The sequence below is a fragment of the Mustelus asterias genome, chromosome 8, assembly GCF_964213995.1.
Source record: "Mustelus asterias chromosome 8, sMusAst1.hap1.1, whole genome shotgun sequence".
NCBI lineage: Eukaryota > Metazoa > Chordata > Chondrichthyes > Carcharhiniformes > Triakidae > Mustelus > Mustelus asterias.
The window spans coordinates 80132519-80147294 of record NC_135808.1 but is presented as its reverse complement, the minus strand read 5'-3'; the positions used below and the strand labels follow the sequence as shown (position 1 = coordinate 80147294).

The window sequence follows — 14776 nt, the reverse complement described above, 5'->3', positions numbered from 1 at the left end:
GGTCTTTTAAGAGACTCCTGGATCAGTACATGGAGCTTAATAGGATGGAGGGTTATAGGTAGGTCTAGAAGGTAGGGATGTGTTCAGCACAACTTGTGGGCCGAAGGGCCTGTTTGTGCTGTAGTTTTTCTATGTTTCTATATTGCCAGTTGATGCCAAGTATGTAGGCCATACACCCCAGAGATTGGTTCATCGAATCATACATCACATTCCTTTGGTTGTTCACAACAGATAGAACATAGAGTGCACTCAACCAGCGTGCACTTGCAAATCCTAAACAAAATGTCTTACAATGCATTTACTGTTAGATCTCATTTTGCGACAGGGCAACATTTGCTGAACAATCCTGGATGCGTTATTAGCTACACTAACAACCAATTCAAGATAATCAGTCAAGCTCGTAACGTGGCTCACCTATGCTTGCTAGAAGTGATATATATATATTCATATACAGGGACCTGTTCTTTGCAAACAAAAGGAAAACGTGTAAGCCTTGCACCATTTTTTGAATTACCCAGGCTTGGGGAGCCTATAGTTTCCCACTGCTTTCAACAGCACCCTTCTCTCCTTTAGCATAAATTGTTGTGATCATTTAAATTTGGCGTTCTTGGATTTGTCCTGATGAGTGCAAGACAAAAAGCTTCTGCAACATTTTTGTCTTTTCAGCAATATTCGAGTTCTAGCCAGCAATGATTTCAGTTAAGGAAATTGCAATAAAGATCAAGTGTCAAAAAGATAATTGGAAATTTTAATCATTTTATTAACATCAAGTCCAAGACGTCAGTCACAATGTATATACCTCTCATGTTTTCAGCATCCCTCAGCAAGTCCATAATGGTTTGTTCAGCTTCCTTGAGTCTTTCTTCAAAGGCCTTGTCACTCACTGTATCCTGGCTCGTCCCAAGGTTCGCAATTAAATCTTCCAGGTCCTTAAGCTTCTGCCTGTGTTCAGTTACCTGAGCAAATGTCACAGGATAAAAGATATCCAGTGGGGAACCAATTAAATCAATTGCAGCTTATGCAATCTTATCTACCAACATACAATTACACAGCCAATCAAAACAAGATAAACTAGCATGTCATCCAGAACCCATTTTGGCAACTGAAGCCAAATATAGTACATCCTGGTGCAAAAATAAAAAGTAATGCACGTGCGTCCTTGGCTTCAAAGTTGTTATTTAAGATTTAATCAATGATTCAAAGTATTACATTCCTAGAAACAAGTTGATTTCCTTTATAAAATAGAGTTCTTCACTTCTCTTTAGTCCTTTCCCTGGACTCACTTGTTGAAATATGCAAGTGCTAACCTACATGCATATCCCTCTTATTAACTGCAATACTTATTAATAACACTCTTCAATGGTAATTCATGGTCATCTATTGTTAAGATAACTGTATTTAATCAATTTTAGGTTTGCTGAAAATACCTTTCTTTCCTTGCTAGTGATGATAATTCATGTATGAAGGATGCCTTCACATTATCCAGTCATGTGAGGAAGATTTGATTCCATCTGTCTCCCTAAGGATACTGATTCATGCTGGAGTAGAGAACCCAACGTGGATTTATTTAGACTTTGTAACTTGGGGAAGAGCACTAAAGTCTGATGATGGAAAATTGGATATACATGCCGGAATTCTATCACCTCATCTGCCACAGAATCGGCACGGGTGAGTGTCCGACAATGGAAATTTCCGTTAACCTCAGGCGGGAATTTCCAGTTTCGCCCGAGCGAGGCTGTAAAGTCCCACCCATAGAATCTACAGCATGGAAACAGGTCACTCAGTCCAACTAGTCTATATCAGTGTCTATCGTCCAGGTGGGCCTCCACCCACCCAAACTCATCTAATCCTAGAACCCTTTCTTCCTCATGTATTTACTTAGCTACCACTTAAATGCATCTGTGCCACATGCCTCAACTTTTCCATCTGGTAGCAGGTTTCACGCTTTAACCACACTCTGCAACCCCACCCCCAAGTTCCTTACATGATGACGTTTCACCCAGATTCAATACAGGAAGGAAAATTTGTAATTATTTTAAAATATCTGTGAAATCTCCAATTGTTTTTAAGACGGAATCTTCCTGTCTTCTTTGTTGATTTCTTCCATCTGGAACCTCTGTTTTCTTTTGATACCTTTGCTATTCAGATGGCGCTTTCTTTTAAGACATAAATGCAGCTATGAGAGCCAGCAAGTCTCTCTCTAGAGCTGCGATTGATGACAGGTGCTCTACCCGTCTTATACCCCTGATGACATATCAATATTTCCCACAATAGGATTGGTTTCCGGTTGCCAAAACCATCAATTTCAAATTCAATAGGTGCTTAGTATCTAAATGCCTAATTTAAACCGATTGGCTAAAATTTAAAAACAGCCTGTTGTCTGAGCAACACTACTGCTTGGCCTCTCGACAGAAATGTTTCAATTTGGGCTCTCCATGTATGTACACCTTTTTAAAAATTCTAAGTACAGAAAAAGCATCACCTTTTAAAGGGACCATGAACTGCTTTCCATTCTAGCATTTTACAATTTCACAAACACCAAATTCTAACATTCTAAACTCAACTTTGCAACAGTAGTTAATACCAGTAATATCACATTGGTGTGGGGAGTAATGCCAGTGTTTATGGTTGTACAAGACATATCTTTGTTGCATCAACTATTTAAAGTGAAAATTTCCTTTTTATTTGAATTAACAGGCAAATGATACTTCATGTGAAATTTCATTTGGTTTTGATTAGTGTTAAGGAAAAGCTACAAAGTGTGGAAACTTGTTGGTAATTTCTTCATGTGGGTGTCATTCAGTAAATTTAGTTATTTTGCTTTATGCTTCCCCACAGGGATCGTAACACTTATTGTATTTATTATTGGTTTTCTTATATTCATTTCTACTAGTTTTAGACTCCCAAAAAAGGGAATTATTATTAAGGCCTTAGGTAAATTTCATGTAATCTTTGAAACCTGGCTCTAGAACATGCTCTAACTCTGGCATGTTACCACAGTTGAAGCACAACAGTTGAGAGAAAAATTAGAAAGCTTTTTCGTTAAGACTTGGCAAAATAATTTGGCCGGGTTTTGCGATGATATTGATGACACAACTGTCAGCATTTGAACTCAATACTCTGCTGAAACTGACAGCAATTTCTGGAGTTCACACATGTATAACACTAAAATCTAAAAACTGCTCTCATAGTGATTCTATGTTTTTCCAGTGGGTGCACAGTTGAGGCATCCAAGACAATCAATTGAATAGACAACAACCATTAATCTCAGTTAAAGTCCCTTGAAAATGTTTTTAAAGTGTACCAACTTTATAATTACTGCTAAATACCCACTGACCCTGAGAAGCTAATTTTATATCTGTGGAATATCAAGTTTTGCTATAATGATAACAAAATTAAAATCTTTTTGAAGTTTATCTTTATGTTAGCTTCTTGGTCCAATCAATCATTTGTTTTGGGATCTGAAATTTCCAACGAAAAGTGAAGGATATAAAGTTTAACTTTCTGATTAAACCAATATGCTTGGTTTAAGTGCTTGCTAACATCACTGCTGCACATCAAGACATCCTCTTGACTTGGAAATAGATTTAAACTGTTGTTGGGAAAGGGGAAGTCCATGCCACAGAAATTATTAGATCTTTGTAGGTTGCTTTCTTGATTTGCTACTGACCACAAAAAATCTGAGCCTCCAGTTGACCTGATCAAGACCTTCAAAATTAAGAGTTACGGTAAAAGTAAGCGATGATAAGTGTTTCCACAGGTAGGAGGAACAGTAATAAGACGACACAAATTTAAGAGGGTTAAATGGATCTAAAACTAAAATAACAGGTACCGCAACATTATGTATAGCTCGAATCTGAAAGTCTGTCACAATCTGCAGTTGAAGCAGAAAGTGTAAATTCATTTGAAAAGAACTTGGAGAGTTGCATTGAAAGAGTATTAAGAAATGAAGCAAGGAGGAGAGAGAGATGGATTTCAAATGAAAACATCCAGCATAGATTTGATGGGACGGACAAGGGTTTAGCCCTCATCTGGTATTTTACTTAGAGTCATAGAGGTTTACAGCATGGAAACAGGCCCTTCGGCCCAACTTGTCCATGCCACCCCTTTTTTTGTAAAACCCCTAAGCTAATCACAATTGTCCGCATTTGGCCCATATCCCTCTATATCCATTGTACCCATGTAACTATCTAAATGCTTTTTAAAAGACAAAAAATTGTACCTGCCTCTACTACTACCTCTGGCAGCTTGGTCCAGACACTCACCACCCTGTGTGAGAAAAAATTGCCCCTCTGGACACTATTGTATCTCTCTCCTCTCACCTTAAACCTATGCCCTCTAGTTTTAGACACCCCTACCTTTGGGAAAAGATAATGACTATCTATCTGATCTATGCCCCTCATTATTTTATAGACCTCTATAAGATCACCTCTCAGCCTCCTACACTCCAGAGAAAAAAGTCCCAGTCTATCCAACCTCTCTTTATAACTCCATCCATCAAGTCCTCGTAGCAGCCTAGTAAATTTTTTCTGCACTCTTTCTAGTTTAATAATATCCTTTCTATAATAGGGGGACCAGAATTGCACACCAGTATTCCAAGTGTGGCCTTACCAATGTCTTGTACAACTTCAACAAGACATTCCAACTCCTGTATTCAGCGTTCTGACCGATGAAACCAAGCATGCTGAATGCCTTCTTCACCACTCTGTCCACCTGTGACTCCACTTTCAAGGAGCTATGAACATGTACCCCTCGATCTCTTTGTTCTGTAATTCTCCCCAACGCCCTACCATTAACTGAGCAAGGGCAGCACGGTAGCACAGTGGTTAGCACTGTTGCTTCACAGCTCCAGGGACCTGGGTTCGCTTCCCGGCTTGGGTCACTGTCTGTGTGGAGTTTGCACATTCTCGTGTCTGCGTGGGTTTCCTCCCACAGTCCAAAGATGAGTGGGTTAGGTCGATTGGCCATGCTAAAATTGCCCCTTAGTGTCCTGAGATGTGTAGGTTAGAGGGATTAACGGGTACAATATGTAGGGATATGGGGGTAGGGCCTGGGTGGGATTGTGGTCGGTGCAGACTCGATGGGCCGAATGGCCTCCTTCTGCACTGTAGGGTTTCAATGATTTCTATGATTTCCTGCCCTGGTTCAATCTACCAAAATGCATCACCTCGCATTTGTCTAAATTAAACTCCATCTGCCATTCGTCAGCCCACTGGCCCAATTGATCAAGATCCTGTTGCAATTGGAGATAGCATTCTTCACTGTCCACTATGCTACCAATTTTAGTGTCATCTGCAAACTTACTAACCATGCCTCCTATATTCTCATCCAAATCATTAATAGAAATGACAAATAACAGTGGACCCAGCACTGATCCCTGAGGCACACCGCTGGTCACAGGCCTCCAGTTTGAAAAACAATTCTCTACAACCACCCTCTGGCTTCCGCCACGAAGCCAATTTTGTATCCATTTAGATACCTCACCCTGGATCCCATGAGATTTAACCTTATGCAACAACCTACCATCGGTATCTTGTCAAAGGCCTTGCTAAAGTCCATGTAGACAACATCAACTGCACTGCCCTCATCTACCTTCTTGGTTACCCCTTCAAAAAACGCAATCAAATTTGAGAGACATGATTTTCCACTCACAAAGCCATGCTGACTGTCCCTAATCAGTCCATGCGTCTCTAAATGCCTGTAGATCCTGTCTCTCAAAATACCTTCCAACAATTTACCCACCACAGACGTGAGGCTAACTGGCCTGTAGTTCCTAGGCTTTTCCCTGCAGCCCTTTTTAAACAAAGGCACAACATTTGCCACTCTCCAATCTTCAGGCACCTCATCCGTGGCTATCGATGATTCAAATATCTCGGCTAGGGGACCCACAATTTCCTCCCTAGCCTCCCACAATGTCCTGGAATACATTTCATCAGGTCCCAGGGATTTATCTACCTTGATGCGCTTTAAGACATCCAGCACCACCTTCTCTGTAATATGTACACTCCTCAAGACATCACTATTTATTTCCCCAAGTTCCCTAATATCCATGCTTTTCTCAACAGTAAATACTGATGAGAAATATTCATTTAGGATCTCACCCATCTCTTTTGGATCTGCACATAGATGACCTTTTTGATCCTCAAGAGGCCCTACTCTCTCCCTTGTTACTCTTTTGCTCTTTATGTATTTGTAGAAGCCCTTTGAATTCTCCTTTGCCTTATATGCCAAAACAATCTTGTGTCCCCTTTTTGCCCTCCTGATTTCTCTCTCAACTCTACTCCTATACCCACTATACTCTTTAAGGGATTCACTTGATCCCAGCTGCCTATGCATGTCATGTGCCTCTTTCTTCTTGACCAGGGCCTCAATATCCCGAGTCATCGAGGGTTCCCTATTTCTGCCAGCCTTGCCCTTCACTGTAAAACGAATGTGTTTATCCTGAACCCTGGATAACAAACTTTTGAAAGTGTGCCACTTACCAGACGTCCCTTTGCCTTCCCACAGACTCCCCCAATTAACTTTTGAAAGTTCCTGTCTGATGCCATCAAAATTGGCCTTGCCCCAATTTAGAATTTTAACTTTTGGGCCAGACCTATCATTCTCCATAGCTATCTTAAAACCAATAGAATTATGGTCACTGGTCCCAAAGTGATCCCTCACTAACACTTCTGTCACCTGTCCTTCCTTATTTCCCAAGAGGAGGTAAAGTTTTGCCCCCTCTCTAGTCGGGCCATCCACATACTGAATGAGAAATTCCTCCTGAATACACTCAACAAATTTCTCTCCATCCTACCCTCTAATACTATGGCTGTCCCAGTCAATGTTGGGAGAGTTAAAATCTCCGACTATTACCACCCTATTTTTCTTGGAGCTATCTGTAATCTCCTTACATATTTGCTCCTCAATTCCCCGCTGACTATTTGGGGGCCTATAGTACAACCCTATCAAAGTGATTTCCCCCTTCTTATTTCTCAGTTCTACCCATATAGACTCAGTGGCTGAACCCTCGGATATATCCCCTCTCAGTACGGCCGTGATGCTTTCCCTGATCAAAAGTGTAACTCCCCCTCCTCTCTTACCTCCTGTTCTATCTTTCCTATAGCATCTGTACCCTGGAACATTGAGCTGCCAGTCCTGTCCCTGCCTTAGGCATGTTTCAGTAATTGCTATAATATCTCAGTCCCATGTACCCATCCATGCCGAGTTCATCTGCCTTGCCCGTCAGGCCTCTTGCATTGAAATAAATGCAGTTTAATCTGGACTACCCTTGTTCTCTGTCCTGTTTTTGCCTGATCTGTCTGGTACTAGGATTACTGACACTGCCTTTACTACTTAATGTGCTCTCCTTAACTTCTGTGCTGTCCTCAAACTTCTCTTCTGTCTCCCTACTGCTTTGGATCCCACCCCCCTGCCAAACTAGTTTAAACCCTCCCGAGTGGCTCTAGCAAATCTCCCCGCCAAGATGTTAGTCCCCCTCCAGTTCAGATGCAACCTACCCCTCTTGAACAGGTCAGCCCTTCCCCAGAAAAGATCCCAATGATCCAAAAATCTAAATCCATGCCTCCTGCACCAGCTCTCAAGCCATGCATTCATCTGCCTAATCCTCCTATTCATACTCTCACTAGCACGTGGCAGCGGTAGTAGTCCTGAAATTACTACCTTAGGAGGTCCTGCACTTTAGCCTTCTGCCTAACTCTCTACATTCACACTTCAGGACCTCATCCCTTTTCCTACCTGTCGTTGGTACCAATATGTACAACGACCTCTGGCTGCTCACCCTCCCCCTTAAGAATGTCCTGCAAGCGCTCAGACGTCCTTGACTCTGGCACCAGGGAGGCAACACCATCCTGGAGTCTCTATTGCGGCCACAGAAACGCCTGTCTGTGCCTCTAACTAGCGAGTCCCCTATTACTACTGCTCGTTTGCTCTTTGCCCGACCCCGTCCCACAGCAGAACCAGCTGTAGTGTCACAGGCCTGGCTGCTGCTGGTATCTCCCCTGCTTAAACTACTTAAGTAGTTTGTTCACATGCAAGCGGAGAGGGTAAGTGCTGCTGAGCAATTAGTCCTATTTTTGGGTTTTAACAGTGAACCTGATCTTGCTCTCACCGAACATTCATAGTCTCTCCCTTTCAAGTAGCTCCAGCATCAGAAGGATCAAATGAAGTACTGTGTATAACTACCAAATGCTATACTACAAATGAATTCTCCTACCTTATCTTTCACCAGCCTGTAACAGGTAGGACACTCCTGGCAGCCAGGTCTTGTTCGATTGTAGAAATAGTTTTCTTCACACTGGTCACAGTGCGTACCCACGAATCCTGCCTTGCAGTCACATTTTCCATCTTCCTTGCACTGTAGAGATTGAGAGCCCTCACGGTCGCAGTCACAGGCTGCAAAAATAGATAAAACTACTCTTGCACTTGTTTCTTTAAGAAATTGATGATCCGATTTTTGAGATATTAAGTTATTTTGCTTACGTTTGCATCCATCCTGGCCAAACCCAAAGTGATATGGTTCACACTCATCACACTGCTGGCCAACAACACCAGGTTGGCATTCACACTGTCCACTCTGGGCATCGCATTGACCATTAACAGAACCAATGGGATTACAGTCACACCTGGGAGCAGACAAGCAGTGAATTCAATTAATGAAGCCCTTCATGTTGCACTGTGAAGAACAACATTAGCTGTTAAGTTCCATTGTATAGAGATGGATACAATTTACATGAAAGAGTTATTTTCTTTCTTAATATTCCTGAATCCATAATGCTATGCATGAGCATCGTCTTACGTATGCAAGGTGTCTTACAGTGTCTTTACTCCACAAGTTAGCAAGATTGCCAGCCACACTGATGTATGGATAAAGTGCAGAGTTGTCTACACTGCTGGAATAATTCTTCAATATCTTCAGCTATTCTAAACCAGACCATCTATCGGAAGACAATTTACTGATTTATGACAAATAATCTCACATCCAATGCTAAACATCAGTTTCCTTCTGATTTCTGCTGACTAGCTGTCCCCAAGCCAAGAATTCAAGCAGGACAACAGAACTGGAACTTTTGTTTGTAAAAAGTAAAAGTGAAGGAATGTTGTGTCAAAGGAACTTTATTTCAACCTGGGATTACAGATTTCAACACTGGTTGCCTCAAAACTGTTCTGTCCTCTCATACTTTGTTCTTTTTGAAAAACAAAGTAGGCTGTTTCCTCTGTGTATCATCAATTATCTGCTTTCCGTGGTCCTTGTTACCTGTTCCTCAAGCACAACCATTCTTTCTGCAAATTGCCATCTTTCACACCTGTAGCTTGCACAGACATCTTTCATGTGTTGCCACTGCAATTTTGTGAAAGATTATTCTGTTCACAGCACTTTGAGTATTGCTGTATAATTTATTAATATTGCACGTATCAGAATTTCCATGGATAGAAGAGCAACAACAGATCAAGAGAAATAGATAGCAGCAATCAAAGTAATGGCAGTAACTTTGTTAGCCAAACACTTCCTCTGATCCCGTTAGCTTTCACACGAAATCAGTGGCTTTCAACACATTTGTATCCTACAATGTTCTCCAACTATATGTACAAACACGCCTCAATTATTTTTCCCCCAACCCATATAGAAAGAGAAAACCAACTTTACTACTGTACAGAAAGGGTCAACTTTGAAAAATATTTGCCTTTGCTATAACTTTATCCCATTCTGTATTTGGTTATACAAACAAATTAAATACAGGTTATTTATACAAAACAGATGGGAGTTAGAGGTCTAAAGTGTCTAAAATAAATTTACACTCAACTTCATTTAAGGCCCCTTTAAATATATCATTGTCTTGTTACCTCAATTACAAACAGCTGCAGCAAGAAAATAATTTTGCTCAAACTCCTCTACTTGACTTACCTCTGACAGCCCTGACCGCTACGAAGATTGTAATAGCCTGGCTCACATTGACTACAGTCCCTGCCCATGACATGAATTAAGCACTCGCATAGCCCAGTGACTTGGTTGCAGTTCCTTTGCTGATCCACGGTGCCATAAGGAGAACAATTACAAGCTGCAAAAAAAAAGTGCGTTTTAGCCTTTGAAGAAAAGGTTCTTGGATAGTGCAGAGCAGGAAGGAGGAGGAGGTAGGATGGGTAGAGAGAGCAGGAAGGATCATTTATATATTTTCTTCTCATACTATTACCTAGTAAAGAATACAACCAAGGCACCTCCTCTCACTCAGAGAAACTTGTATGATTTTAATCCAGAAATGCCGTGTCCAGAGAAAACATAATGCAAGACATCAGGAAGGAACTAACAAAAATAACTATCAGGGAAATACTGCAATACAAAGGATTTTTGTTGGGTTAAAAGAAAAGTTTTCCCCAGTCAAGAGATTTTTGTCAGTCAAACATAAATTTGCACTGAAAGCAGTTGTAAAGAATGCTCAAGGTACACAAGTGAACAAGTGGTTGGGGGTGGAGTTTACCAGAAGAGTGGGAAATTTAATTTTTTCTCTGCACAATAACTTGCATTTATACAGTACCTTTTTAAGGGAGTAAAATGACTCAATACACTTTACATCTTAATGTCCAAGATAAGGGAATCTGGAACTCAAATTTCACCGAGTTGTTTTTAAGCATTTTAACAGTTATTTTAGGAGCATTTAACGCAGGTAAAGTCAAACGTGAGGCTCACCGTTACATTTTTCTGATGGAATTGGATTTAATGCGTTTCCATAAAATCCATCTTTACATCTGTCACAGTAAAATCCATCAGTGTTGTAGATGCACTTTAAACACTCTCCTGTCAGCCGATTACAGTTCCCTACAGCATTTGGATCAATGTTGTCACTGCAGTGACATGGTTTGCATGGTCTCACGGGCCCCTCATTTCCTAATGGATCACCATAGTACCCATCATCACACAGCTCACACCGTTTACCTGTTTGAAATAAAAGATAATTTATTACAGTACATACACCAAGTTCATTAAAATGAACATTCCCACGTTTGTAAAAAATGATCCCCCAAGTTTCGGTATTACAATAGCGATTGGGATGAAGAAAACAAATGGTTCCTCTTAAGCTTATACAAGGGAGGATAGTCACAAAGGCAAATTAAATAATCCTGCATTTAAAATTACTCACTTCAGCTTGGCATGGACCAACTTACAAAATACAGTGCTCAGAACTAGTAGTGCTCAACCTTTGGACTCTAACCAATAAACAAAATATGAAACCTAGTCTAAAAGAAAACATTTTAGAAAGAATACATTTATTTTTAGTGAGCAGTTAAGTAGGCTAAGTAGACTAAATCATGACATTAGGAGGTAATAATATATAATCCCTTCAGCCATGCTGCTTTGTAATGCTTGCAAACTTCTGCAACTGAGATCAATGCTTATTTTTGTTGAAGCTTTGCATGAAACAGAGTTCAAAAGTCTGTGGAATTCTCTTGTTTCATAAGATTATAGCCTTTTCTGTGAAAGATCTGCATGAGCTGTTCTAACTGCACACTGGAATGAACTATCTCTGCCAACTAGTAAAATTAGTTATCATGGCAGCATTCCAGCCAACCATATTTAGTGTTCCATACTACTGAAGTAATTACTTCTATTACCAGTGAGGGTAACCTCTGAGGCATTGGCTCTTCAACTGTATGTTGTACTTGATCCAAATGCAGCTCAATTGTTTATGAATAAATGAAATAAAATAGAACAACTTCAACCTGCCCAACCAAATTAGATGCACATGAAGGTTACACTCCTGATAGCTGAACAACTTTACCAACGTGTAGCTGAAAAATAGTCTCAATACCCTATCTGTGCTGGACTAGCTGACATCTCCTGAAGCATGGCTGTTGGCTTTAGTGCCTATGGTCTCAGGAGGGGAAAAACCACGCATGCATTCCACTTCCAATCACTGTCCAGGCACCCCGACAGGGAGTTCAAGAGTACCCCTGCTGCAAGGACAGGGTCAGGCTGCTTTTGTTATCCTGAAGCCATTAGAGTCAACAATGCAGAATTGTAGGCCAGATCAAATGTGTGTGACAGCTTTCTCGAAACATGTCAGCTGAGTGTACAGGATTTAAATCCATTTCCGGAATTGTTGCTGAATGTTAGATCATACTTTCAAACACAAATATTTATCAAGTGAATGTTTAAGTTTATTTATTAGTGTCACAAGTAGGCTTACATTAACACTGCAATGAAGTTACTGAATCCCCTAGTCACCACACTCTGACACCTATTTGGGTAAGCACAGTACGAAGTCTCAAGTCCCCCGGAAGCTTGTGCTACCAAAATAAACCTGTTGGACTTTAACTTGGTGCTGTGAGACTTCTTACTGTACTTACCCCAGTCCAACGCCGGCATCTCTACATCATACTTATTTGGGTACACAGAAGGAGAATTTAGCATGGCCAATGTATCTAACCAGCAAGTCTTTTGGACTGTGGGAGGAAACCAGAGCACCCAGAAGAAACCCACGCAGACACGGGGAGGGCATGCAGACTCCGCTCAGACAGTAACGCAAGCCAGAATCGAACCTGGGTCCCTGGCGCTGTGAGGCAGCAGCGCTAATCACTGTGCCACCCCATTTGAGCATTAGAATACAGATGCAATATTTTAAAATATATAAATTAAATAATTATCCACAAAAATTTGAAATTTGTGTGAATGATAAATGTGACAATATGACAAACCAGAACAAATAATTTAGAAACACTTTACAAACTTTGAGGATCTCACCAGTAGTTCCTGTAGGACAGTTGGTACACACTATATCCCGAGTTTTTGGCACAACAGCACAACTTGAACCACTTGGACAAGGGCATGGACTACAATCCTCTGAACTACCAACTGTAGGATCACCATAGTAACCATCCCTACACCGCTCACAGTTTGATCCTGCTGTGTTGTCCCTGCAGTAGCATTCACCTGTAGAACGACCAGACAAAGCAATTAATTATTAATGTACCAGATATAGGGGGCGATTTTATCATTTTTTTCCAAAGTGCTGGGTGGACTTGTGTCAGATCTGTCCTTTGGGCGTGTTTTCACGCACTGTGCCTGCAAAATTTTGAGCAAGTCTGTTGCTCACTGCAGAAGCCCGTGGGCGGGGCTGAACATGCCCAAAAGCTGGCAGAGGGAGGTAATGTGCATGTGCGGGCCTCTGATGCTCCACATGCGCATTAGCAGTAGCAGGGGTCTGACAGAAAAGAGACAGCACTCAGGCTCCTGCTGGTGTCGGCAGCCTGATACAGCGCCCCCCCCCCATCACGGAGGCCCATGGCCTTAGATACAGCCCCCACCACCCTCCCCCCAGTGATCGCAGACCTGCTGCCCTGCCCCCAGCGATTGCGGACCCACCCCCCACCTCCCCAGCGATCGCAGACCTGCCACCCCCCCCCCCCCCCCCAAACACCGATTGCTGCAGAGTGGCAATGGGACCCCTCTCCCCCCCCCTCCCTCCCCCACCAATCCCTGCAGAGTGGCAGCGCCCCCCCCATTAGACCTGCCCCCACTGGCCCCTCCCCATTGGCCCCACCCCCATTGGCCCCACCCCTGGCTTTGCCCAGTGGCCATTGCCCAGGTGCCAGGCTGACATTGCCCAGGTGCCAGGCACTGCCCAAGGGGCACCCCCTTGCCCTCGCCCACCTCCGGGGGGCCTCAATGGCCTCCGGTTCCACCGGCAAGGCCAAGTTAACTGCACCCCGTTCATGGGAAGCATGTCTAATCCTCGCCGGCGATAACCTTTCGTGACGAGGTCAGAAAGGGGACTCAGCCCGGACGATTGAGCATCGGGCTCGCTAAGCAGATGTAAAACAGCATTAAAATAAATTTACATACATTAACCTGCTTCTCGCCCATTTCTGGCGAGAATGCCGGAAATCCGGCATTCGTAAAATGGCGGCAGTTGCGAAAACCACGCTAATCGTGCTAAACTTTTTACGCCCCATTTTACCACCAGGTTGCACCCAAAAATGGACGTAACGCAATGGTAAAATCGCTCCCATAGTCTTTAGAAATTAAATAGTTCAATTTGTTAATGCTTTATGTAACAGTATAGACACATATGTGCGTTGATCCTTTGGATGACAGACAGGGCTGTTGATAATACCTTGAAAGATAATTATTTTATAAGCACTTTATGGAAGCCCACTGCAACACGGTGAGGCTTTCCTGTGAATTTTCAGACAAATGTGGATGATCCCAAGGCAAGTGTAAAACATTGCAGAGTTAGCTTTTAGTCATTTAACATAGGCAGGTCTGATAAGTCCTTCTGGACTGTCTTGGCTTAAATGTGATCCATAAACATGATAGGACGATCATCATCGGTAACAACCTCAGAGTCCTACAAACAACAGCAGCATTGAACATTTCGGAAAATTAACACTCAGTTAGGATTATTGATCTACTGAATTAAAGGAGCCAATTTTAAAAAAAATTAATTCTCAGAATCTGGGCAGCACTGATATGGTCAGCATTTATTGTCCACCCCTAATATACCTTAAAGTGGTGCTGCTGGAACCATTTCTTAAACCACTGAAGTCCATGCAGTGAAGGTGTTTTCACAATGCTGATAGCCAAGGAGTTCCAGGGTTTAAACCCAGAAACTACAATCAGGTATGCATTGTTTTGACGAGGTTTCAAATGAATGCACTGCTACAGATGAGGGTGCTCACAGATAAACAGAGGTGAAAATAATGGGCCATAATTTCCTGGGATATCCCAAAGATGCGCTGCTGAATCCTTCGTGGTAGTTCCCACATTAGGGTTCACCCAGTG

General features: G+C 42.1%; 1 protein-coding gene across 1 annotated transcript in view; it reads right to left on the bottom strand.

Moving 5' to 3' along the window:
• Positions 1-14776, bottom strand: part of lamc1 (laminin, gamma 1) — a 251907-nt gene that overhangs the window by 25359 nt on the left and 211772 nt on the right. The window contains exons 13-18 of the mRNA XM_078218326.1: positions 12737-12925; positions 10685-10930; positions 9905-10058; positions 8482-8624; positions 8216-8394; positions 800-956 (exon numbers count right to left, since the gene is read on the bottom strand). Coding sequence (XP_078074452.1) covers positions 800-956; positions 8216-8394; positions 8482-8624; positions 9905-10058; positions 10685-10930; positions 12737-12925 — 1068 coding nt within the window. The remainder of the gene's footprint in view (positions 1-799; positions 957-8215; positions 8395-8481; positions 8625-9904; positions 10059-10684; positions 10931-12736; positions 12926-14776) is intronic.